At 36.6% G+C, this 27,561-nt stretch overlaps 2 protein-coding genes across 3 annotated transcripts; one reads left to right on the top strand and one right to left on the bottom strand.

Annotated features, from left to right (window-relative positions):
* Positions 1-367: 367 nt before the first annotated feature.
* RNFT1 (ring finger protein, transmembrane 1) lies at positions 368-6,660 on the top strand. The gene is made up of 8 exons (XM_009708655.1): positions 368-743; positions 1,066-1,142; positions 1,763-1,863; positions 2,508-2,661; positions 4,356-4,514; positions 5,357-5,422; positions 6,231-6,332; positions 6,526-6,660. The coding sequence occupies exons 1-8, from the start codon at positions 368-370 to the stop codon at positions 6,658-6,660; spliced, it is 1,170 nt and encodes a 389-aa protein (XP_009706957.1).
* A 6,596-nt stretch (positions 6,661-13,256) lies between these two features.
* Positions 13,257-24,615, bottom strand: RPS6KB1 (ribosomal protein S6 kinase, 70kDa, polypeptide 1). Of its 2 annotated transcripts, XM_009708653.1 has the most exons (14): positions 24,572-24,615; positions 23,375-23,495; positions 22,947-23,015; positions 22,383-22,530; positions 21,664-21,721; positions 20,615-20,715; positions 19,573-19,663; positions 19,280-19,370; positions 18,865-18,972; positions 18,513-18,575; positions 17,612-17,689; positions 15,888-15,995; positions 15,183-15,295; positions 13,257-14,619 (listed from the first exon to the last, which is right to left on the bottom strand). In XM_009708653.1, the coding sequence occupies exons 1-14, from the start codon at positions 24,601-24,603 to the stop codon at positions 14,382-14,384; spliced, it is 1,419 nt and encodes a 472-aa protein (XP_009706955.1). In that variant the 5' UTR covers positions 24,604-24,615; the 3' UTR covers positions 13,257-14,381. The 2 variants fall into 2 exon arrangements, with proteins under 2 accessions (XP_009706955.1, XP_009706956.1); XM_009708654.1 differs by lacking the exon at positions 22,947-23,015.
* Between the last annotated feature and the right edge of the window lie 2,946 nt (positions 24,616-27,561).

Here is a 27,561-nt window from a genome sequence, read left to right as displayed (position 1 = left end):
CTGTTCTCATTTGCACTGAAGCAACTTTAGACTTTACTGTGGCAGCCAGGTTCACTGCAGGGTAGAAAATCTGCACGTGAATGAAAGGAATCCATTTAAATAGGGCACACGAAAGTTGCCCCATGGAGACAGAGTGCAAACCCAGCATGCCAGCTTTCAGAAGGCAGACAGACAGTATCTCTTGGAGAATATTTTCTTTGCTTCATGCAGGCAATCACTCAGTACAATCTATTGTCTTTTTGTGTTGGGTTTTTTGCTGTTTTTTTTTGCCCCCCCGAACTGGTTGTCTCTTCCTTCAACTGTAACTTTTTATATCCTGCTCTAGGAGACAAAACAGCAAGAATCTGGACCAGAAAAAAACCCCACCATGCAACCAAATTGCAGTCATCTCCACAATATCCAAGGGAGTGGTGATGACCCTTCATCTTCTCAGAGCACGCACGGAGCGAGGTTGTCAGGGGAGAGCTCGTGCCATCGGAGCGGAGATGTTCGCATACAGCTGAACTCTGCTGAGGGAGAAGCCAGAGAAAATGCAAGTTCCCGGCATTCAAGGCCAGGCTCCCAAAGTCGCTCACATGGACATGCCCACAGCGATGCAGGGAGGCTCGACGATTCCACTCCAGACTCAGAGGAACACAGCAGCAGCTCCCTCTCAGAGCTCAGATACCTCCTCCAGTGGCTGCACAAAAGTCTGCCGTATATCTTGATTCTGTCTGTCAAATTGATCATGCAGCATATAATTGGTAGAGTATAAAAAAACAAGGTCTGAGAGAACCTATCCCCCCCCCCCCCCAAGAAATTTAACAATAACCATGCCTGAAACATAATTAAATTTATTTTTAGCTTTATTTGCTTTATTCATCAGAAAGAGAGATTTACTAAACGACATTTCAGTGGCTTCTGTTTCCTTTGCTGGCATATGTACAATGTGCTTAATTATTCTGGCTTGATAGTCTGAGCTATAAGTTGTAATTACAAAGACATATTAGAAGTGGCTGGTTTTTTAACCCACTTCAGTAATTTTTTTTATTTTCTTCTGTATAACTGACCCTTTTTTCCTAATAGGCATTTCTCTTGGAATTGGGCTGCTAACAACTTACATGTATGCAAACAAAAGCATAGTAAATCAGATTTTTCTAAGAGTAAGTATCATCCTATGCAACAAAACTCTGTAAGTTAACCAAGACCTTTATCCATCAATTTTTGAAAGACATGTGAATGGAGACACTGGTTTATTTACCTAACAATGTTATGTATCAAGGTTTCAAGATGGAAGTAAAGTCTTAATGTTTCTCTCTAGTGCAGAGCTTCTCAGATAAGCAAGGTTTGCAAAATTCAAAAAGAGGTTTTTTCCCCCCTCGGACTTTGAATATGGAAGTCACTTCAACTGATAAAACCTGTTTGGAATTTATGGAAGAACTTCTTAAGTATATTTGTGGCATCAAATAACAGTTGACAGTTTAAACTTTCAGCTGTCTCTATTCATTGTCAAAGGAAAACTTGTTTCTTCAGAGTGGGGTGGGTTTTGATTGTTTTTAGAAAAAAGCTTGATACACACAGAAATTGTTACACTGAAAACATTAAAATTACTGCTTTACCTTTCTATTGAGTTTTCCTATTTTATTTGGCTTGAAACCACCAAGATAAAATCCTCTAGTAGTAAAATTCTGTTCAGGTGCAGCAGACGTAGTGCTTTGGAGATATATTTAAGACAGTGATACTGAGATAAGGACTGTAATATGTCTTTATGATTATCTTACAGGAACGGTGCTCCAAGTTGCAATGTGCTTGGTTACTAATATACCTAACTGGATCATCTCTCCTCTTGTATTATACCTTTTATTCTCAGTCACTGTATTACAGGTAAGTAGAGGAACATCTCTACTCACATCATAAATTACTCAAATATTAACTTGGAGTATTTTATCTGGGCTGCTGCTGTTTTTCTTTAATTGTGGCATTGGTTTCTCTTTCATTTTAATGTCCATTCCTCCTCTTCTGCTAAACTGAATAGGTGCTGTCCTTAAAAACAGTATGTTTGAATTCGCAAGATTAGACCCCATGCTCAATGGTACTACTGTACCATGAGGAATGTAGCTGGGTTTGAGTCCTAGCTTTGACCCTACCACCTTGCCTTCGGAATACTAAATATGGTATTCTGGGGCTCTGTGGAGTTTATGTCTCTATTTATTTTTTCTTCCCTTACAGCCAAGACTGTAGCTACAGAATGGGAAATCAGTCAAATGCTGTATTGCTAAAATGGGAAAGAAAGCCTATCTCTAGAGGATGGGTGTTGCGAGGAAGATAGAGGAAGGACGGTTCAAAAACTGAAAGGTTGTCAGAGATCATAAATGATCAATTTGCAATAAAGAGTTCATTTTTGTAGCAAATATTTTTCCTCTGTGTAAACCAGGTTTCCTTTTTAAATTAAACCTGCCATGATAATCTCTGGTTATGCTTTCCTCTAAATAGGGTGCTCCAGTAACTTCTGATAATTCCTTTTGTAGCTTAATCTTTTTAAAGCCTACTGTGGATTTTATGAACTTCTGGGAGGTACTTTGGATTGTGGGAGTCACAGACTTTATTCTGAAATTCCTCTTCATGGGCTTCAAGTGCTTTATTCTCTTGGTGCCTTCTTTTATGATGTCCTTTAAATCCAAGGTAAGAAAACAAGCTATATTTTTGTTTCCTTATGAAGATTCTTTTATGGTAAAATTAGCTATTTATTAAATTCTATGCAGAGAAAAGTCTTTTTAATTAAAGGTCTGTATATAATCCGCCACTACACTGTGGGTGAGAAAACCCTGTGGATTTCATGTTCTTCCCTGCTTGGTGCTAAGGAAGGTTTGCAGTCTGATCTGAAACAATTTGCTTGTATTATGTCATCGGATAAATGGGCTTATTTCTGTCTCTACGTGGGGGGGATGAAGAAACCTTTTATTTGCTGCAGTGTAAGAATGTGTATACAGGCTATTAGCATAGAGCAGCTGATGCACAGTACATTTTTCACATGCTTGGCAATAACTGAAACAGGAAGATTTTAAGATCTGCACATGCAAACAGCTGTATTTTCTGTCCCTTCAAAATAATTCTGAATTCTCTTGTTATTAATAAGCAATATTTGTGTCAGATCAATGAATATGATTCATAGCTTAATTCCCCAAACTGGTGAAGTTTAATGATTTTTATAGAAGACTACATAGGTTGGTGGGTTATTTATTTTTATCTGCTTCCCGAGGTAAGACATGCAAAAAACAATTAAATTTTATGTCAAAATAGCAAATACTAGTACTGTTAAAAAAAAAAAAAAAAAGAACAAGTACAGTTTGTACATGATAGCATTTGAACAGGATATTTTGGTAGGTTTTATCTTTTCAAATGTACCAGGACAAAGTTTTTCTCAGGGACAACCAATTTCAGTAAGTACCAGTTTATAATCAAGATATCTTCTTTTTTTTTTTTTAAAAAGCTAGTGACACAATATCCAAAAAATAATTGTTGAAAATCCCATTACACCAATTGTGACCTAAACTGTGGCTAAAGTAAAGACAGAATCTGGTCAATAGTGGCAAACCATGGCATTATCCAGTGTACATTATAGAAGGAGTACTTCTTCCCTGTTATAAATCAAGTTTTAAAGACAAGCTAAACAAATAAAGTAAGAGCTAAGCTAAATATTTATCATTATACATACACACACACAGTGCTCTATGCAGGACACTTGTGCTTTGCAGCCATTATTCAGTAGTTTTTAGAGTGTCACTGAACTCCATTTATCTGTCCAGTCACCCTGTGCTTCTTTCTCCCCCTACCACCACCATTTTCTTATCACCCCATCCTATATAGGCATTAACTATCACAAGATAAGGCTTCTTAGACAGGCATGAAATAATGTTTACAGGAAAACAGTTTGTAACTTATGCTTGTTTAATGAAAGAATTGGCCTTACTCTCAGTCCTTAATCCTGAATGCAGGGGACAACTCTGCTAATGACAAGCTGATCTATGTGACCAAATTTGTCTTATTTTCCTTTTTCACATAACTTTTATTTTCTTTTTTAATGCTTATGAAATTAAGTCTAATAGCATGGTTAAGTAGGTAGGCATCTGACAAAGCTATCCCATTTTAGCCTATTAATTTGATTTTCTGCAGTACAGCAATTGTGTCATTGTTATTTGTACAGCTGTGGTGAGACTCTTCATCTGGTCTTCATTCTTTTTCATGCTTAATACTTAGTTGTTCCAAGATATTATGAGAGGAAGTTACTCAAAAGAATAACAATGCATCTTTTCTCTATATTTTAAAAATCCTTTGTGTTTTAAATCTTGAGCGATTCCTTTGCATGTCTTGCTTAGGGCTACTGGTACATGCTCTTAGAAGAACTCTGCCAGTACTACCGTATGTTTGTCCCCATACCAGTTTGGTTCCGTTATCTTATTGGCTATGGGGAGCTGGACAGTGTACTAGGATGGACCCTTGGGATATTGCTGGGCCTTCTCTACCTCATCCTAAAAGTATGTAAGCTTTATATTCCTCTCAAACTATTTTGCAGTAATTATCATAGGCACATAAACTAATATATTTCTGAATGTTCCCCTGTGTTTGAACTGACTTGCAAGTCGATGCTTCAGTTCAACTGATACAGCCTTCCAAAATGGATAGGAATACTGGCTCAGGGCACTGAATCTTCTTTTTCCTGCACTTGTTCTGGGAACGGATTCTTGTTGCGTAGTAAAGAACACTGTTACTATAGGTCCCCTCACATCAAACATTGGTCAGACCGTTACCAGATACCGAGGAAGACAGCTTGCAAAAATAAAGGTAAAATTAATGGCTAAAAGAATCAGCATTTTCCAAGAAACAAGATTTTTCTCTCCGCTAGAGTATCCTGTGTGATGCCAAACAAGTTAAACCTAAGTGTTCATACTGGCTGTCTACTCTGCCAAAGAGCTAATCTGCCCCAAATGTAACCAGACTCAGTACAAGTTCAGCTTTGAACACAAAAAAATACTTTATAATGCTAAGGTATTTTAATTATAAGTCTAAAGACTATTGCATATATGATAATAATGCTGGTATATTTGCACTCAAGTGCTTCATTTCAGAAGCTCAACACTATTTTTCTTTTAAAGAACAGATACCTACTGGGAAAAAAAACTTGAGGCCAAATTCTTAGTTTGGTTACATATTAAGCAACTAAAACAGGGGCAGTCTGAACTATAGCTTTGCTTATGTTCCTGCCAACATCAAACTAGCAGTGAGACTTGTAGTGTTGGAATCTGCACAAAAGCTTGGAAGCTTTTTAGTTCACAGAGAAAAATACTATGCATAACTCAGGTTTTCTTTCCCATTTCAGCTTTTGAGCTTTTTTGGACAATTGAGAAATTTCAGGCAGGTCTTACGGATATTTTGTACGCGACCAGTGAGTACTGAATTCTCTTATGACAAAAGAATAAACCCAATTTACATGAAAACACTTCTTTTTTTAAATACCTCATTCCTATATTACTTTGTATTGTTCTAGCAATAGACAACTGCATATTTACAATAAACCCAACCCACAGTTGGATTATGTTATCATCTGAACAACAACAAAAGAATCTATTCTGCATGTCTCTTCAGATAAATGTATGTGAAATAACATACCCATTTTGTCCTGCTTCCTACTTTTTAACTGCATATTGGTTGGATGCAGGCAGAGCTTTATGCTGAAATATAGTGAGAATTGAAGCTTGCCAAAATAATTGACAGACAAGTAACTTCTGTTAGAACCGTAAGTTTCTAGATAATCTTTTTCTGTAGTAAGAGGTATTGTTTAGAGTCTGCTATTCATGCAGTAAAACATATAGAAGATTTTGGAGCACAGTGTCATTGAGCTAAACGAATAAAGCACTTCTCATTTTCTAAGTGCTATCTTGATCAAATTGGAAGTTAACAGTGTTTTGCTCAGAGGTCACTGTTAAAATAAAACTGATACAGATTTTTCCAGTAACTGTGATCAGTAGAAGATACTAACTAGACAGCATGGCAAGTGGGAGCACATAAGCTTTAGGCTCCAAGACAACTATTAAAAAAAACTTAGCAGCGTTTCATTAGATTAGGGATTGAACAGTTTTCCTGACATAGCAGCCCTTATTCCCAGTTCCTTTCTGTCTTCATATTTTATGTTTTGCTTTGGCCTCCCCCCCCACCCCCAAACTAATATCTGCTGAAAATATCTTGTTTTACAGCACTATGGGGTGACAGCTAGCAAGAGACAGTGTTCTGAATTGGACGATATTTGTTCAATCTGTCAAGCTGAATTTCAAAAGCCTATTCTGCTTATCTGTCAGGTAATACACATAATCAAAATTATTTTTTGCAAACTTTAGAATATTTTAAACAACTGGTAAACAAAACAACATAGATTAGTGAGTGTATGTCTTCAGACTATTTTTAGAAATCGTTAGAACAATAAGCAAATAATATACCGTCTTATAAATGGAAGAGCTTAGAAGCTCTAAGTTTTCATTCTTTTCATTACAGCACACATTTTGTGAAGAATGCATCTCTTTATGGTTTAATAGAGAAAAAACGTGTCCACTCTGCAGAACTGTTATTTCAGACCATGTTAACAAGTGGAAGGATGGAGCTACATCTATGCATCTACAGATTTTCTAAAGCATGTCAAACAACTTGTTTTACAGTTTGTTTGTTGAAGCTAAGGTTTTTCAGTTCACTGCAGATTAAATTGTAGGTGGCACAAGGAATGAGTTTCCAAATTCTAGGTGTCATGCTTCTATGAAATGTTCCAGTATTTAAAACACTGCAGAAAATGTTAACTTTACTTTCTTAAGTATAGAAGAGTTTTCAGAATGAAAAGCCAGCATTGCTTCTCTTGTGATTCTTGTAGGAAACAATCGCGTGTTTGAAAAATGCTGCATTACTTCTTGCAGCAGCTTCTTAATTCAACATTTTATTTGAAAGTAGAGTTCCAGACTGTACTAAATTTTATTTATCCTTCTAACATGACTCAAACCAAAAGATCAACCTACCATTTTATTATGAGCAAATTTTATACTCTGGACTGCAGTGAGAATTAGAGCTACTTGTCACACTTGGCATTAAAGATCCTTTAATGCTTGCCCAATAGATGAGAGAAATTAGCTTCTTATTCATGCACCTGTAACAGCAACTATTTCTCACTGTACCTGGAGATAAGCCACAAGAATAAGATGCTTCCCCTTTAGGTTCTTGTAGATTTCTAATGGGATCTTTGGCTTAATACATAAACCAACCACTGATGTTAGCTTTTTACTTAGCATTTTATAAGGGTGGTATTTTTAAAACAAATCTTTAATACTATATTTTTGTCATAACAGGAACCAGATTTTCTTACAGGGGAGAATCTATTTTATACTATATTTGCAATTTGTAGTATGCATAAAAATCAGAGAGAATAAATGCATTTAAATCTCTTTGTTTGGTGCATGTTGAATAAAGAAACAAGATTCATTGCTGTTTCAGTATTAACGTATGTGTAAGCACATAACAACAGCTCACTGCTAGGTATACTTTTCCTGTTAAACTAACATCTCAGAAAAACAAAAAAACCTCCAACTGCTACAACTTATTCATGACTAGTCTTTATGCTAATTATAGAGCTAACTTACGTACAATCTCACTTTTTTCCTGCTTGTCTTTTTTCACCTTGCTATTCAGATAAGACTAAAAAAAACCCCAAACACTCAAATTACTCTGTTACAGCGAAGTTAAATTGAGTTCGCATTAACTTGAGCTTAACTGAATTAATTCAGTCTTGACTTAATTCAGTCTTAACTGAATACCTTTAGTAAACATCTAAATTAGGGAAAAAACAGTATTAAAAAGTTAAACACTTACTTGATGAATGATGTAGCAACTCAAAAGGCCGGGCAGAGTGACTGAGTACTACAAAGTTGCAGCTGACACAGCCAGATTTATAGGGCTGACAGGGCCTGATGGGAGAGTGCCCTTAAAGGTACAGCTAAAAATGTAATACTAGTAGAATTTAGTATTCTGAATACAAATCTAATGAGATGGGAGATTCAAGTGAAGAAGTATCATTTTATGTTCAACCTGGGTTTTGCTATAGCATGCTGTGTATTTGCTAATTATATTTTTCTTTTAAGTTTACTGCAGTTCAGAGTAAATGTGAACTATGATTGTTCCATCATAGTATCTGAGTGACTGGGGAGAAAGACTGCAGCTTAAAGAAAACAGGCAAAAGCTTCTAAGTCTGTAATTGGAAACTTCTGGGAGTAGAAGAGACTGGTTCTCATGGAAGCCTTTCCCTGCAGGTGAGGTACTTAGTCTGGAGAACGTGCAGCTGAATCGTGTTGGACCAGTCCTCAGAGTGGCAGGGAGGAATCAGAGCTTGGCCACAGCCAGAGCTGTGCTGAGATGGGCTTGTGCCTGTGCCTGCAGTATTGTCAGAACAAACTGCTCTTTGTTTCCTCAGAGAGATCTAGCTATGCCTTAGCTTGCATTTGAAGTTCATACAAGATCAGAACTGTTTGTTATTTCAATTTCATCAGTGCTCATATTCAGACTGCTGCTGCAGCAGAACTTCCTTTGAGAGATGGACAAGAACTGAATCATTCAAGGAACAAAAAAGAGTAGGGAGAAACCTAAGGTTGGATTCTGAATCTCTGATGGGCCCACAGAAACTTTGGCAGTTCACTTGGTTACAAAATCCTGTTCAGATTTTCCCAAACTTAATCATGAACATACGGTTTAGCTAAGGAGTATTTTAAGATTATTTTTTTGTCTTCATGCAGGTATTGTGTGAGTACTGTGTAAACAATTCGAGTGCTATATTTAATTCAGTCAACAAATAGCACCTTTAAAAAAAAGCTTTGCTTGTGTGAGTAAAATGCGTCACTAAGCCCAATACACAGTTTATAAGGGCAGATGTAATGACCAACCCTTTTAAAATACTGGGCAAAATAAAAAATTGTAACTTACCCTGGATTAGCTTTTCCTGAAATGCTAATACCAACAGCTTAATCACTTTTTAATTTAAAAATCCTTTCAGAGAAAATATAAACTAAAATTTGTTAGATTTGGACATGATGTAAGAGAGCATGAAAATGCACTTCCTAATACTTGAATATTGATTAAATTCATTGCCTACCAGCAATAGGTAGCCATTCATCAGAATTCCAGTACTCTGTTGACAGACTTTCAAAAATCTTTTTAGAACAATAGGTTTAAATCACCTAGTCTATTCCTGGAATATTGACTGGGGAGGTACAGATTCTGAGATACACCAGCTGCTTAATACAAACAGTTGTCCTGAAAGCAGAGCCACTACCCTGCTGACTAGGGAAAAGATCTGAGAAACAAGTATGCTTTCTTACTGCCTTATCCCCAAGATCAATAAATAGCAGCCCCACTGCTTATGCAGCAGGGAATAGCAAGAAGGAAGCTTGCCATTCCATCAAGACTCGTACAATTTTTGATTCTATGATTCTGTGACAGTGCAAAGCTGAAGTGGTCCGTCAGGACCAATAGCTTGGACTGGCAGACCTAAGATGAACTAGGAAGGTACTTACAGATCAAGAAACGTGCTGCTTTACACATATACATTCAAAGTATGCAGGGAAATTTGAAAGAAATTAACCTGAACTAAATATTCTTTTGCTGTAGAACAAAAGTATTTATAAACTACTTACCTCAACAGGTAGTTCAATATCTGAGATAGATATTGGACATTGGGGAATTAAGGCGTCAAGGACTGTATGCAAGGCCAGCGTTATTACTAAAAAATACGAAACTAATTTAGAAGTATTACACTTGCAGTTAAGAAAAAAATCAACACAAGAAATTGACAGTGTCATCTGGCCTATAAAGCTCAGCAAGACTATTTTATGTCAGTGCTTTAAGTCGACCCTGGATTGTTGCTGATCCTTTGGTCTTTGTCTACCACATAGTAGTAACACTACCTTACCAGAGTACAGGTGGATATTGTTCAGAGATAGGAACAGGGAACAATTTGTCTTCTGTTCTCTCTTCCTGTTGATGAAATTTTTTTTTCCTTTAAGATCCAGTGAAAATTATCCAAACCCAGTAATATTATCAGACACATTTTATTAAAAACCAAAGAACTAAAAAGATATTTTGATCAACGAGTTTAGATTTACACTTCATAAATGAAACAAGTCATTCTCATCTTAGTTACAGAGAGGAAAAAAAGCGAGTAACTTACATCCATGAATGACATCCTCTCTGATCCGCCTGTCAGCATCATGCTATTAAGATGTAACTCTTCCTTATCAAGCCCACTCAGGCCAGGGTAGCTGCCCTGCTTTCCACACACACAAGACACACAGACACCCAGCACACGTCTGACTCTGCAGGAGACAGAACAGAGAAGAGGATGATAAATGGCAATCAATAGCCACTTTTTAAGAGCCCAAGAATCTAGGTGAAGGTACCAGCCCTTGGTAAGACAGACCAATCAGAACTAGCATCTGTCAGGTCCTTTAAGTTTTATGCAGAATTCTTCCTCCCTCCCTTTCCCTTCAAAGCTGTCATGAAAGACAATGATTTAGATCTGCAGTTATACTAGGGCCTACCTACTTCCTAAAAAAACCCAAAACGAAACAAAAAACCACACCACCCCCACCCCCCAAAAAAACCCAGGTCACTTGAATTAGCATATGTTTAAATTTGCATTTAACTGTTATTCACATCCATCTTATTCAGCAGTTGAGTATATTTAGTTTCAGATAACTGTGAAAGATGAAAAACAGAATAGGGATTACCTTAATTTCTACTAAGGCAGCTCAAGTTTGTTTCTTGAAGACAGCTACAAAGCCAAGTTAATCTAGAAGAGAACAATCTGTAGAAGTTTATATATAGGAACTGCATACAGTGTATCATCAAGGATCTTCAGGAAGAATATAAGTAATTTGCCTTGTTCTTAATAACTTCTCCTCCTCCTTTACTCCTCAGGGTAAAGGATTTCCCTCTAAACTGGGAAAATGAAACAGCAACTATCCTGCTGTAGAGACAGACTTTTAAAAAAAGTCGTTTAAAAAAACGAACCAAAACCCAAGCATCTGTCCTAAGAACAATAGTAGTCTCCCTCAATGTTTGATGCACTTTTTGATTAACAGTGAGAGCAGGTTGGGAGTTAATATTAAAAAGAGAATAGACCCAAAGTAAACATCCACTGTATAGTTAGAGTGGACTCAAATATTAAATGTTCTCCAGCAGTTCAGCTTTTACATAGCAAGACCAAAAAAAAAAAGGGATATTCAAAAGAACAATTGACTCATTTATTTTTATCTTTTATTATGAGCTAATACCAGGATGACATTCAAATGTCAGATGGCACAATTAAGACAGTCTTGGTAGGAATTATTCCAGCATTCCCAAAATTACAATTTAGTACACGAATGGCATCAAATGTATGCATCACTCCCACAGAGAAAAATTATGAAATTCTGAATATCTTATACCAGAATAGTTTCTGCATCAAATGGGAAAAGAAAAACTGCTGGTAACACAGCTGACCTATATACCTTTTGTGATAATGACCTGCAGAACAAAATATTCCCCTATTTACTATCTAGTAAAAAAAAATATGACTTTTGTTCAAGTTTAAGATTTAATACTTTTATATGGTTAGCCACAACAGGTATTAACCTCAGTTTTACTATATTTTTGTAATGCTACAAAAATCCTATAAAATCAAATTATAGTGAATTTTTCAGTGATTATAATTAAAAAAGCGCAGCTTGTACAAAATAAAAAAAATAAGATTCTATACTCTAATGAAAAATTTAAGACATTTTTAAATGAACAAAAGAAAGCACTTGTTAAGCTCTCCAATATTCAATGCATTCTGCACTTATCTGAAATAGCCAGACAGGAGCTAGAACTCCACTCCCCTTAGTTCACGACTAGTAATTTTGACACTATTATATATATATAGAGGATCTATGTCTGATATTTTTACAAATAAATACAGGATAAACCATATTGCATAGTGTGTGCTTGCTGTCTGAGTCACACTCCAAAAGTTTCACAGTTATGGTAGGGAATTAAACTTATAGTCTATGGGATGAAACATTGACAGTACATGAGATTTATTTTTAAAACCAATGAATTGTCTCTGTAATTAATCAGTGAACTCAGACAAACAACTCTTGCCATTCTTGCCAGCCATATTAAACCAATTCTACTGGACAATTATATCCAGCCAACCAAAAAGCAACTGTTAGCTGTAACTAGGACCAAGAGAGATCTGCCTCAAAAAACCCATTTTTTTTTTTAAACTAAGTTCCTTTATACTCAGTAAACATGTTAGGAAACCTTTGTTAACAAGTGGCACAGAGAGGCACTGCTTGAAGTGTTGCGTATTTGCAAATATGCATAATACAAACACACATGAGCACTTTGATTTCAGTTTCACAACATGTCACCAGTGGCCGTATTACCAAATGAAAAATGGCAATCTTCCAGTACAACTGATGTCACTATAAGGTAACTTGATTTTCCTTATAAAACTAAAAAAGTAATTTTCCAACAAAAGGCTTATCGGGAAGAAAGGAAAAACCTAATTTTTGCTCAATCATAACCATCTTTTTTGTTGGTTCTTTGTTAGTATCAACAAGATATCGATGAATCCTTCTGACTTGCAAATTTTAGAAAACAGCACTCTGATTGGATTCAACATGCTTAGAGAGTTTTATGGCTTGGATCCTATGGCTCAAAAAGATTCAGTATACACAGAGTAAGCAGAATCTATAAAAAAATCCCTACTGTTGTGAAACACTAGAAGTAGACTTTGCACAGTTTGACTAAAGATAATGCAACGTGTGGCAGGCAAAAAGTGACAGGACTTGTATGCAGTTGCATGATCATATACACACACACGCACACACCATACACACTCTAACTAGTGTAAAGCTCTGCAGATATTAACCCTTTCACCAGCTATGTTCATGGAAATGCTTTCTTTAAGGCAGGAAGTATTTAAGTAAGGTAAAGTTTACCTTTATTTTATTCTTTGTACCTGTAAGTCATTTGTACAGATTGTGACAATTTCAAAACATAAATAGTGTCCTTAGAACATGTTTCCTAAATTAAGTTGCTAAAGTTCTGACCCACTGTGGAAGACATTCACTGAAAGGCCATTTAACACTTTTCTCGTACAATCAGCAAATTTATTGCCCCAGCATAGAAAAAAATGTTGATAAATTTAGAAATGTCTAATGGCAGGGAACTCCCTTAAGCAAAATTTTATTTAAAAAAAAAAAAAAATCCTCAAATCCTTACCCACCAGTTACAAAAAGGTTTATTTCCTTATACTACGTAGAATTTGTATACGTTTCCTGTCGTACTTCCTATATGTTTCTACTGACCTTGTATTCCGATGCACTTTTTCCTGATCTTTTCTATGGGTAAGAATCTGAATGTATTCAGCTGTCTCCATCTAAGGACTAGCATATACATAAGTGATGTTTCCCAGTGAAATGTCTGCTGAGGACAAGGATGAAATAAACAGGACATGTATGTGAGCCCATGGCTTCCAGTTAAGCCTAGAACATAGCAGCATTGCCATTTGATTAGATCCGTTTGTCTTTGCAGGAACAGGTATTTCAGCTGGGTAAGCAAGTGAAACAGTTCTCTCCCACCCCACATTGCCAAGCTGGTAATTGAGTGATTCGCTTATTGATTTGTTGTTTCATGAGGAGAAGAATCAGAACTAGAGCCTTTACTTTCTTCACAGCAACCAATTAGTTTGCATTTTTAATTTTGGGATACTTTCCATAATGAGCTCAATCAAAAAATCTATTTGAAAAATATATATTTTTTATATATATATAAAAAAACTCATTATGTTTTGAATGTGAAATACCAATTAATTTTATCTTTCATCTTTGATTCCACCCCATTGTAGGAAACAGCTTAACCAAGCTTGCATGCTAATTATTCCTCAGACGCAAGCATACAGGCATTTCATACTTTGCCTAGTGAAAGGGCTAACCCTCCTTGACACATTCACGACTAGACCAGTGATTCTGAAGCAACATCCTGACCCTTAATACTGTCAGTTTCAAGCTATCAAGCTGAAAAATCCTTGATAAGGTGAGAAGATGTCACTGCGAATCAGTTAGATGATGTGCCTAGAGTTCTGCAATACCATTTTCTAAAGTTTTTTATGCACCATTGATTGACAGAAAAAAAATCCATTTTTCTTTGCTTTCCAAGTCGCTCTGTGCAATGACTGACTCTTTGATACTGTCACTTTTTAAAAGTAAACCATACAAGCCCTCGTATTTCAGCTTCAAGGGGGCTTATGTCCGTTCTTTGTTTTCCACCTTCAAAGGCTTAAAAAAATTGTGTCGTCATAGATTCATGCGCAAGTGCTCTGGTCGTTTGGAAATCATGGGAAAAGCTTGTTTTTTATATGGCCCAGAGTTTGGTTGCCGGATTGGAAGTGGTGCTGAGGCCTCTCCACAGACTGTCACATCCATTTGTTCTATTCCACTTGTCTCCATTGGATATTCCACAGGTGTCTGAGTATTTGATGCGCTGGCAGAAGCACCTCTTCCCCAGAATTCCCCAGGGGAAAACTTTACAGGGCTTTAAAACAAGAAATACAAAAATCAGAGATGAAGATATACACAGCACCAAGGTATGTCCTTTACTCTGCAGGAAGCTGAACTCAAATGCCTATTGAGAAGCATTTATAATTCTTCCTTCCACTTCCAGAAGTTTGAGAAAGTTTCCACGTCTAGCTTCTACCATGGTCTCTTATAAAGTAAAATGCTCTCATTTGAGTAGTGAGGATATATTTCTAGATGATCGCAGAAGGACTTTTCTGTACTAACATGATTCTTTAGCAGCCCATAAGTACTTAGGGCATTCTGAAACAGTTCTAGAGGAATGGTGTACGAAAGTCACCAGACCATGAGGCTGTATCAGCATTGAACAGCAAGCAGATTAGTACTTCTTGTGATGCCAAACACCACAGATTTGTCTCTTAATAGTCTGGTTTGTAAAACAGGATCGATGCTGCACTTCTAATGGAAGTGATGGGCTTACTGAGAAGAAAGGCTGCACTTTTTATTTCTAGCGCAGATCTATTTCACTTACTTGCCAAAAGTGTATTACAAAAAAGGGAAAAAAAAAAAAAAAAAAGATACCTGACTGGTGTCCTAGGGCTACCTATGAATCTGCGAGGTGATCGAATTTTTGGTTCAAAAGAAAATTTCTCTTTTACGCTTTCAAGTACAGATGGAGCCACATACGTAAAACCCTGCAAAACAGGAATGAACGCACTGTAATTTACAGGCAAGATTTAAATTTGTCATCACTTCTGCAGTTATGATTGGCATGAAATAGTAAATGAAAATTATAAAAAGGAGAGTAAATGTAGACATACAAACTTTCTGAAGCAAACAGCAGGACTTTAGGGAGTTCGTCACCCAGGTGCCTGCACACTGCAGGTATTTCTGCTCAGATTACAGATTCCCACAAGCACACTCAATTTAATTAATTTTGATCTATAGAAAGGACATTGTTCTCTCTGCATGACTATGAAAGCAATCACATGTCCAGGGTTCACAATGCAACTATGAATTAGAATGCTGACATTTCAGAAAGTAAGCAACGTTTGTTGGCTGTTTTATCTGTATAAAGAAAACGTCAGCAATAATCAAACTAAGTATTTTCAAAGCCCTTAAATATTTCAAACCTGTTGCAGAATTTGTGTTTAAAATTATGACAGTTTGCTTCAAGTATCGGTGTTAAGATTCAACAGAATTAGTTTACCTGAAATGCCCTACTGTTTCCAAGTAACACAACATACCTCTCCACAGGCATTACACACTTGTCCCTGGCTCGCTTACCAGAAAGACCTGGTTGGCACTTTCACTGAGAGTAGAGTCATCTGGGCTATCAACAGGTGTCTGACGTGTAAACTTTGAATCAAACTGGCTCACATCCTCTTCAGATTGCTTTGCAAAAACAAAATGATTAAGGGTTTATATTACAGATATCAACCAAATGGCTTAGCGGTGATCAGTGTAGCCTCTGGATGGAGTTCATTCCATAGGTTTTTGGCAGAGCTCTGCTGTAGTAAAACCCTGGAGTGGTGTCGGAATCCTGTCGCTGCCAGTGGGAGGTCACTATGGGCACTGACACTGAGAAATAAAGGCAAGGGGGAGGGGCAAAAATTATGGATCAAAAAGGAACACAAATTAAAAAGATGCCTTAAAAAAAAAAGTATCTCAAATTACAAACAAAAACTTTTAGAAATACAATGCCAGTTTCTTGCAAGTTTAGCCCTTGTCACAACCAGTATAGAACAGTTGCAACTACTAGTTTTTGGAAGCCTCCAGATAATTTCATCCCATTTTTGCAGATACAGAAGTGTTTATACTGTGAGGGATAGATGACAACTCTGGAATAAGTGACTATGAAGAATATTGTTTAATTCAGTCAAGGAACAGACATAATTCCAAGATCCCTTCTCTCATTCCTCAGTGTAACTGAAAAGGCAGTATGTATCCAGTTGTGCAGGCCTTCAGGCAACCATGGAAGCACATTTTCAAAAACCACGTGGTTTGTATTTCATAAAATTTGCCAATAACAGAAAAAGCCAAAACTATCTTTAGATATGTCATTCTAAATTTCATTCAAAATGGTGAGGAAAAAAAGGTCTGGAGTCCCCAGCTGTAGCATGCTTAACATTAGTGATGCCTAAGTCAGTTTAAAGTGAGATTTTTAGCAGTCAGGAACTATCGGGATGGCAATACCCATTGCTGCTCTAGCTAATTGTACCCAGAGGGAAAAAAAGACAAGACACCCCACACTATCAAAATGTAACACAGGATAATAGAGGCTTATTCATCACATCACTAGTTTGAGGTAAACTTTAATTACTGCCTGTAACGCACAAGATGCATTGTAAGTATTAATAAGCAAACACACAAAATGCTCACGTAGGTGATTTCATTTACTTTTGCTTAGCAACTATTTATCGTCTTAGTTTCAACAAAGTACTGACTTACTGTATAACGTTTAGAAGAAATTCAGAGATAACTGCACTTGCAAGTCTGTTTAACCTACAGATTAAAAGCAGGAGGAATTAAAACTGAAGCAGAACCCTCTTCCTCCAGGAGACTTAACAGAAGGATAAATTAGCTCTTAGCTGATTTTTGCCACCTTCTTGCATAAAAAAGCAAGATCCTGTTCCAGTGACGGGTGAGTACCATGACCACAGACTAATAAGACAGAAAAACATGCTCTTGACAGCCAGTATTTCATACTGTGTGGAGACTTTTAAAGACTTTTTAAAAAATGTTGATACAGCACTAGTTCTCAGGAAAAAAAATAGTCTGCATTAGGTAGTAGATCTGGTCGATCAGGTGGTAGATCTGCCATCTTTAATTTGACAAGAGTGAATCTGAGAACCAGTAACCTAAGCTGATACACTTAACTATTTAAAGTACCAGAAATCAATGGCACTCCAGTTTGTAAGAGTGAATGTTTCTAAGTTTTAGATTCCACATTGTTTAAGACTTTTCCTAAAGGCATACAAGGAACATCTCACAGCATTCTGAGTACGTACCAATAAGGGTTTAAAAGGAGGTTCCACCTTTCGCGCCAACAGCTCATCCCAGTTAATGTGTCTGAAGAATGGGTGAGCCTACAAGAGTTAGCAACAGCACAGAGTCATAATCCGCCTTCTGGGTATAAATCACAGAAATTTAAGAGTTAAGCAGACCCTCTCTGTGGTGTCTTTCTTTCCAAAATCACGTAGGGATCTAGTGTAATATATTCTGCAGCACTACATCAGAGTAGCTGGAAGAGCTGAAAATTGATACCATACCTCCAAGTCAGACAACGTATGTCCCTATCACATTTTCTTGAAAGTATTAGAAAAAGCCAGTTTATATGCAAAATACCTCTACATTTTTCAACTTTAAAAATTAGGTATCTAAAAATAATGACAAAACACTGTATTAATGACAAATAATCAGTACTGTAAAATGCAGACGACTCTCTAATACGCTGTTAATTTCACCACAAAAAGGTCAAGCTGGAAGCAACAGAAACTAGGCCTCTGCCATAACTTTTAACTACGCAACACTGAATGCAAACAACAACACTTTTCCATTGAAAGAGCTGCACGAAATGCAAGGGCTGGCAGGTTTTTCATCAGACTGCTAGAGCAGCATCGCTCTTATGTGGGTGGCTGTACAATTAGCATCGTGCAACTAGTAGAAAAGATCTATTGGAAGAGAGAGCTAAAGAATAAAAGTTATTTTCCAAATCTTAAATTATCAAATAGGTAGACAGCTGCTTTCATTAAGCTTTAAAGCATTCATATTTTGATCAGCTGTCATACTTGGCTGCCTTTTTGCTCATTACACTTTGAGGCAGACATACTCTCCTTTCCCAATGTACTGTCAAAACTCTTTTATTTTCAATGAGGTAATTTAACAATTCTTGAGTCAAGCAAAAGTTACCTGAACTTCTCCAGCATCTCCAGGACCAGCTCCTAGACGTGAGGCAGCATTTCTTTTTAGCAGCTTAGAAATAACATCCAAAAAAGAAAAATTAGTTATGCCATTACGACTAGGCTAGTTCTAACATTAATCATCACTTGAATGAATACCATGCAGAATGAATACAACAATCAGAAAATCTGCATTTGTTAGAAAACAATTGTATTTTCAAGGAAAATCACTTTCTGTACCACTCAAAACAAGACTGACTTATTTAGTAATAAAACAAGCTTGGACTGAATAGCCATAGTGGTATCATTATATTTCTATTTTCTACATACACATGTAGTACTGACATTCATTAAAATTCTACCTTTTTAAGCAGATCTCTGGCTTCTTGTGTGAGGTAGGGAGGCAAGTTGAGTTTACACTTGAGAATCTTGTCAATTGTTTTCTTTCTGTTCTCCCCAGTGAAAGGAGGCTAGAAAGCACAGTTGTAATGGGAGGAAAAATAGGACTTGTTCAGATCTCTTATTTGTGTACACAGAACTCACTTCAGTAATTTATAAAGCAGATAAAACTACTGCAAATGGCACTTCCAGATAACTGTTTGGATGAGAGCAGCTCATGACTGTAGTCAACGTAAGCGTAGCTGTATTTTAGTTATGTCTTACTTGCAGTCTGTATATATACAAATATATACGTATTTATACATGCATCTGAATTAGAACACAGGCAACTACAAAAGCTATGAAGAGAAACACATGCAATTATAACTGTGCACCTACTGCTCCAGTCAGCATGTCATACATTAATGCCCCCAAACTCCACCAGTCCACAGCACGATTATGCCCACTCCTCATCAAGATTTCAGGGGCCCTATAATCAGAAAAATTCAAAACATGAAAGTATTTTAACAAGCTTAATACTAACTCTGACTACTAGTTTTCAAACAAAACCACATTTATCAAGTAAAATTTCCCTAAGTGACTGAACATATGAACCAGCAGTTAAAAAAGGCAAAATTTAGCCATTACCCCCAGACCAGAGTAATACGTTTCTATTTCATCATGCAGCTCACATGTATTCAATGGTTCCACAAAATGTGTGTGTGACTGTTCCATCGTGAATAGATTCTTTACATAATCCGAAGTCAGTCAATTTTACATGACCTGAAATTAAAAATATAAAATTTAAGACTTGCCAGAATTCTGACATTTGTATAAGTAACATTAAAAAATACGAATTTTTAACATGGATATGTAATAACTCTGAACTACTTCTAGATATCTTCAGTGGTCTGACAAAGCAATACAGCTATAAAACAGCATGAGGCAATCACATTTACAGAGAAAACCTCTGCATTATACCTGCATAAGAAAGTGTTGCCACCTGAAGAAACAAGACAAACTACCAGAACTTCCTCATGTATAGACAAATGTATTTAAACATGAAGATTGTAGAGCATCATTCAGATAAGAAAGTAGGCTATCAAATTTTACTGCTTGCTTCAAAGTTCAGAGAACAACCTTCAACAAACTGCCCTGAGTAATTCAGTACAAAGAGTTAGACTAAGTAAATAAGTTGTTTAAGATAACATGAAAATACTGGATAGTACAGATTGCCAGACTAATCAGTGTCATACAGTCAATGTAACTGTGCATTCAGGAATTGCTACTACTGTCAGGTAAAGTGTCAACAGCTAGGTAAGTCATTTCAGTTACAGATGATCTGGCATCCTACCTAAATTGCCTTTCCTAACTAACGTCTTCAGTCATCCCCATTGACTAAAACATCACTGATAACACACTGAAGACACAGATCTTTATGATGTACTTTACCATGAGCCAGTAGAAGAAAAATTCCAGAGCTGCAGAAATAGCAAGTCAACCATTCAAAAAATGCCTGTGTCTACACTTGGAACTTGGAGCTCGCTGTGGTCTATTAAACCCAAAGAAGCTATGTTTAAGGGCAAGCAATTAGCTCTGGCAATTCTTCAGTTATGCCAAGAGTGACAACGAACATGCCATTGTTCTAAGGAAATTCACGTAAGAGTGAAGCGTTGTAACCTTTGAAGAATTGTTTTCAAATGACTGGCCACGTAACTGTTACTATATTTCTACCTTGATGATTAAGCATGATATTTTCTGGTTTCAGATCACGGTAGATGATTCCTTTTTGATGCAAGTGCCCCAGTGCCATTGAGATTTCTGCCAAGTAAAAACTGAAAGGAAACATATGCACAAAATTAGACATATTCAATCATGTAAAGCAGCTTAAGCACTAAGACTATTACATACATAGCAACGGTCCTTGAAAGTATTAGAAGTGTATGAGAGAATAAATGAGAGAAATGATGCCTTTGAGGTTGGTTTGCCAAAAGGCACAGAGACTCCAAGATGAACTACAAAATTATGCCATTAGCATTAGGTTTACCTGTTCAGTAGCTATCTTATCATTAATATATTTTGAGGAATCTGAATTTACCAGTTAGTGGTTAAAATATGCTTCAATCTCTATTACGATATCTAGATGGCAAAGTTGAAGAAAAAAAAAATGAAGCCAAGAAGGTAACTGGCAGCATCCAGTGTGCTATCTGTGGAAGGGTATTACAGCCCTTAAGGCATTATTGGCATGCACTGTGGGAAGATACAACTGTATTCAGCTACCTGAAGCCTATCAGGAAGGAATCATTTCTACTTGTTTGTATGTAAAATATCACTACTCAAAAGGCTCTTTCTCCTTCATTAACATAATTACCTTTATCACTTCACACATCTGATCATTAGAATACAGTCATTACAGTGACTTGGAAATTCTGTAACTGGCTGGTAAAATTGTCTGTGCATCAACAACAACAAAAATTGCATTTACAGCAAGTCCTTCACAGTCTTTTCTCCAACACCCAAAACATCTCCTTTACCACAACCCTATGGAATATGGCCTCACTCAGCAACCAGCAATGGACCCTCTTCTGTAGTAGGACTGGAGTTACACCAGCACACACTGGTAAGTACGGAACACATGTATCTTCCCAAAACCCTCTTTTCACTAGACTATGAAATTAATGAGTAGTTATATATAGTTTTTCAAGTCAGAATATACAGTTTAAGCACGCCAAAAAAAAAAACACAAACCAAAACTATTAATTTACCAAAATAGTTTCACTTACCAAGCTGTGTCTTCCATAAATATCCCTTCTCTCTCTAACTGCATAAATAGTTCTCCTCCTGTTGTGAGAAAAATGAGATTATACTCTATTAAAATATCATTTTTAGTCAGTCAAAAGTCTGTTTTCTAGAAAAACTATAAGCAACAAGTATTCTGTCCTGCTCTACAAAAAGTTGTTTCACAAAAAACTGAGAACTTACTATTCTGCTATTCTCAGAATTCTAGCAACCTAAAGAAATGCCAAAAGAAATCAAAAGAGCGTGCTGAAAAAACCAACAGCCTTCCTGCCCCTGTTTTTTCTATTGTTACAGCTCGAGCAAATTGCTTCTAATCTGTGTCTGTTTCCCTACCTGTGAAATAAAGATAATACTTTGTTTCACAAAGAACCAGGAAGGACTAAAACCTCAGGTACTCTGTATGACTGCACAGAAGCCAAGTGTAACATACAGGAATTACAGGCCTGATGGAAGAAAAGGTACTAAAACTCCTCCCTTTCCTGTACTGTCATGAAAAAATAATTATTTTATGTTTCATTCATCTTTATTGTATCGAATGAGAAGGTTTATTTATGTTATTCTATGTATTTTTATTACGAACCTATTTTACATTTTTAAGACACCATGCCAATAGTTAGCCGGCCTTTTGTAAGTAGAGTAAGAAATCCAAATTCTCAATTACGTAAGATACCAAGAAGCAGGTAACAGAATTTCATATACTGACCACTGAGATACTCAAGGATGAGGTAGAGTTTTCCACCAGTCTGAAAGGCATAAATTAAGTCTACGATGAAGGGATGTTTCACTTCCTCCAGTATATTCCGCTCTGCTTTTGTATGAGCTGTATCCTTGGCATTCCTTACAATCATTGCCTACAAAAAGCAGAGACATAAGCACAAGAACATGCTATACTAGGCAGACTTTTATAGTTAGTTCAATTTTGAGTCACAACGCTACATATGAGTCAGCAACATAACAAAAAGAAAATTTCACCACAATATGTACATAACATGACAGGTTTCTCGCGGAAGTTTAAGTCTTTATTTCATAGAATTATACAATAATTTAGGTTGGAAGGGACCTCCTGACCTATTTAAACTAGCTGCTAAGAACTACACAGATGGAACAATTTAAAGTTTAATTCTAATCCCAACTGCACCTGGATAACAACTGTATATATGATAGTTTATTTTTAGGGATATGAAATAATTAGATAATTGTAAAAGCTAAATGGCGGGATAGATTTCTTTAGATTCAGATAGCAGTGAAATGTGAACAGTCAGGTTACCTTTTTAAGAACTTTCATGGCAAATATTTTCCCGGTGTTTGCTCCAGTTACTTTTCGTACTTGAAATACCTATACAACACCAATACAAAAGCAATTACATATTACGACCACATCAGCCATCGTAAGTTAAAAAACAAAGTTCTGTGAAAGAGACGAGATCACCCACAAACTGCAATGCTGCCTGAAGGAGAAGAGCTGGTGATTTAAACCAGAACCAGTTTGGGACATTTTCTCTGCCACCAGCTGTTGAGGCTCTGCCAGTGACCTCAGTTCCCTGCCACCAACCTCGGCAGCCCTGAAGTTACCTTCCGTAGAATGAACTTTTCAGAAAACAGGATGGGAAGATTAGACCTTGCCAAAGGCACCAAGCGAGCACTGTAACCGCCTTCAGTGTAATGGATTTACTTCTGTAGAAAAGAGTTCCTTACCTTTCCATAGCCACCTTTGCCAAGTACGCGGAGTAACTCAAAGCACTCTGGTCGGATCTTTTCTGGACCTCTGTTTACACTAGTCTCTGAAATCTCAAATTTTTCACAATGTTCCATGCCACTGGATAAAATCGAAACAAGAATATAAGACTACCTGATACTTAAAAACGATGAAATGAAAGTAAGCAAGCAAATTACTTTCTGAAAAGCATACAGTATATCTGACACAACTGAATGACTGCTTTGGAGATCTGGAGAATTCTCAGCATCAGAAATTTTATTTAGGTGTGTGCAAAGCAGTAAGTTGCAACTTGCACAGAAAAGACTACCTGCAAATTTTGAGGATTTATAGCATCAAGATTTCCTTTAAATTCCTTCATTTTAATGCACAATAAAGCTCTATATTACACCAGAATTAAGTTTAAAAGACCAAAGCCTCAAACTGACTTAGATATTCCTACAAGACCTCAAGTAAAGGCAAGGCTACAAGGTGTGTTTAAGTTTCAGATCACATTCAGCAGCCCAAACAGTCATGGTAAGACTTCTGTAACACAAATATCTTGCAGAAAAAGCTGTAACAAAAATGGCTTCGCAACTCTGAACATGCCACAAAAGATGACTGATCCATAATTTAATGATGCTTCTAAACTACGCCACAGTTCTGCAAAAGACTAACAGATTGATCCTGCTAAAGTAAATGTAACTGAACTGTTTTAACTATCACTGCTTTCTTCTCACAACATGGTATGCTGAAACAACCTGGAAATCTATAAATGAAGTAGTGCTAAAGGTAGCTGTCTCCTGAACGTCACGTCAGAACTTCTGAACACTCATCTGCTTCAGGTTGCTATGCAAATCTGCAACTGGAGCCTTTTTAAAATGAACAGAACATACAATGTTCTGCAGACAGTGCATTATATTCATACTGCAAATATTATTCCAGTACAAGGGATATGCTAGGAGAAACAAGGATTAAAAGACAAACAGCAAGTTTCGCCAGAATTTTTTTTATTATTATTATTTTATTTCAAGATACAGTTCACAAAGTTTAATATGAAGAAATAGTGAAACAGCTAGAAACAACTCAAAATTGAACAAGAATGACAAAATTTTCTATTTAACTTAACAATGTAACAAAATTAGAAGTTATATGTAGTTGGCATGAATGATACAGAACGTTTTCTAGCAGCAACTTACAGGTCATATTGGCCAACTCCTCCATGGTCCATGCTCTCACTTAATTGACCCTGGGGATGGGAGGGGTAGAAGGAAGATTAATTATAACAAAATCAAAAAAAAGCAGTGTTAAAAATAGTCGCTGATGTGGTTTACAACTTCTTGAATTATATATATATAAAATTATTTCTACATATCTAAAGGTCAGGAATAATAAATTATCAGCAGAATATAAGAAATCTACAAAATTCTGTGCAAGATTTGCAATACTTCCACATTTCTCAAACAGTGACACAGGGAACCACTGTTTTACCTGACTGCATGGTTACTCAATCACTTAAATACTAGAGGTAACAATTTCATACACCCCCAGGTGAATTTGAAAAATGTTAAGGTACTGCATTTTTCTAAGTTGCTCTTACATACAAATTTTAAAATCCTATTACAGTCCTATGCAAATTAGAACAATAGTAAAGAGTATGTGAATAGATGAACTGGGATTCACACACACTAGAAACAAATAATCTACTGGAAGGTTTTATTATTCTCTATTGGTAATAATCAAATCCCAACAGTAATAAAAGAAATAAGCTTTACTCTGATGTTAAATACCTTTTCCGACCAATAATCATTCAGATAGATTAATGCATGCAAACATTACTAAAGAAGGTTCCAAGCACTTCAACATCAGAACTAGTCACCATTAAAGAATGCAGTTCAATTTTGATGAGAGATTTTCTTCAAAGAATTTACAACTCGATCCCTTATACAAGATAATACTTCCCTATAATTGTGCCTCTACACGGTAAAAGAAGTGCAAACCAAGCAGACAGCTGGAATGAATACACATAGAATTTCATAGGCAAGCTTCTAATGAGCTTTAGACTATACCTTAACATTTTTATTTTTAAAAATACGTACATAAAATAACAGCTGCAAGTTAGTGAGAAACAGCCTGGAATCTACAGATGGAATACCCATAGACTGAGTGACGTGTTAAATTCAGAGAACCAGAAGGAAAAAAAATAAAAACAAACAAAAAAAAGAAATAATTGAGATTTGCAAAAAGCAGACCAAGCCAAGGAGTGCATTTTAAAATATTATGTAAGTGAAAACACTTAACTGAAGAAAATCAGGAACCTTCAATAGCTTCCAAACCATTTAAACATTAAAGGTTAGAGGCTGGTTTATTTTGGTGGGTGAGCTAGAGGGGAATTTAACTCCTGGTTCCACCTACTAGCACCACAAGCAATTATGGAGTCCAAAAGTTCAAGTTTGTTTCCAGGTCAGAGAGCTGGTAGCTCACGTCCTCTTGATAACATTTATTAGAGAAACCCAGCTTATTGACATCTGTTTCACAATAAAACCCACTAAAGCTGCCCTTGACTCTACTGTTAGATGCCAACAAACGAATTTAAAAAAAATCCAACAAACATGGAGAATAAACACCCATCATGTTCCTAGAACAACTTCTCAAGTTACCCAATGGTTCTGGCAAAGTTTACACATGCTTTTCTTGCCCCTGTGAACTACGGTTTTCATTCTCAGTATTAACTTGAACAAAATTCACTTTAGATGCCATTCTGCTATTTTCAGGATTTCTTCTCATTTCACAAACCCAAGAAATGCAATGGTGTTCTAGCTGGAAGGCTAGCAGTCCTTCAGTCTATATATATTGGTTCATTTATTATAAACACAAAAATCAAGGCTGCTTTTTCACCATAATGATTAGTGCAAACAACCATATGGCTTATGAGTAAACTCTGCATTTCAACAATTCCGATTTTCTAGAATGGCCGTGCCTATTCAAAACTACAACTGATCTGCTCTTGCTACTAGGCTTACGGCTTTCAGGAGGTACCAGGGACCAGCACCACAAAGATTAGACAAGGTAGTCCAGGCTTTACACCTTGCTCACTTCCAGTTTAATGATCTCAACTGCTCTGGCTGCAATGTCTTTCTGACCCTTGTAAGACAAGCACAACACCTACAGAGATAACTTTCAGTGAAACATTTTTCCCGTTACACATTCCTGACACTTCCCTTCCTTTCCTGCTCTTATATTCCTTGCCTTTCAGTTCTGTTTTAATTTCAAGTCCATTCTCACCCTCCTCTATCTGTTTGCCAAAAGGCACCTGAGAACCCAATCAGGTTGCCCATGTGCATTCATGTCCACAGTTGTGCCATAAAAATTTCAGAGTAATTTTTTAAAATCCACATTAACTAATAAATTTTTTATTTGTTCCCTGAGATTGAATTATTGGAACACGAGAGAGAACAAATTCAACTTTCTTGCCACCCCCTTAGAACCTGTTCTTGGCAACATTGACAGTGTGATGCAAGTGACTTTTTTTTAAGCCAAGTGCTTCATTGATTATTGAGGTGACAGACAATGATTTTTCCTGCAAGTTGAGAAGCGTTCAAGCTTTCAGCTGTCAAACAATGTCTCTACAGTTTATATAGGAGCGTGGGTATTCCAACTGTGATACAGAGTATCTGGTTATCTCAAAGACTCCCAAGAATGTCGCTAGTATTTAAATAGTAAAAAATAAAAGCAGTAGCAGTTTAAGCAATAGCAAATGTTTAATAAACAAAACAATGTAAAAAAACCAGCAGTAGCGCTAGAAAAATATAAACAGAGATCTCGTAATAAAATTCCCCCAAAGCCTTAACAAAATCTGCATGAACGTTACAAAATGACAAACCACAGATTATAAGGTGAACCGTTTACGAAAGCATGAGATGGAGATGCACGCTGGTTCATAGAGACATCTAATGCAACATTTTTAAGCTGTGCTTTTAATTTTGGCGCTAGAGCAACGACTTTATACAGTTCCAGAAAGATTAGCGTTTCTGCACTGACGTTAAAACATGTGACAATAAAATAACCCCGCTGCGGCACTTGCGCTACGAAATCCAACGCAAAACTTCCAAGGGAAAAAGCTCCCGCAAGTTTGGCGCAGCCCCCACCGGCCAGCCAGCCGGAGGGCAACCGCTGGCCACCCTCGGCG

The sequence above is a fragment of the Cariama cristata genome, unplaced genomic scaffold (assembly GCF_000690535.1).
Source record: "Cariama cristata isolate BGI_N322 unplaced genomic scaffold, ASM69053v1 scaffold44779, whole genome shotgun sequence".
Taxonomy (NCBI): domain Eukaryota; kingdom Metazoa; phylum Chordata; class Aves; order Cariamiformes; family Cariamidae; genus Cariama; species Cariama cristata.
This window is presented reverse-complemented; position numbering and strand designations above follow the sequence as displayed.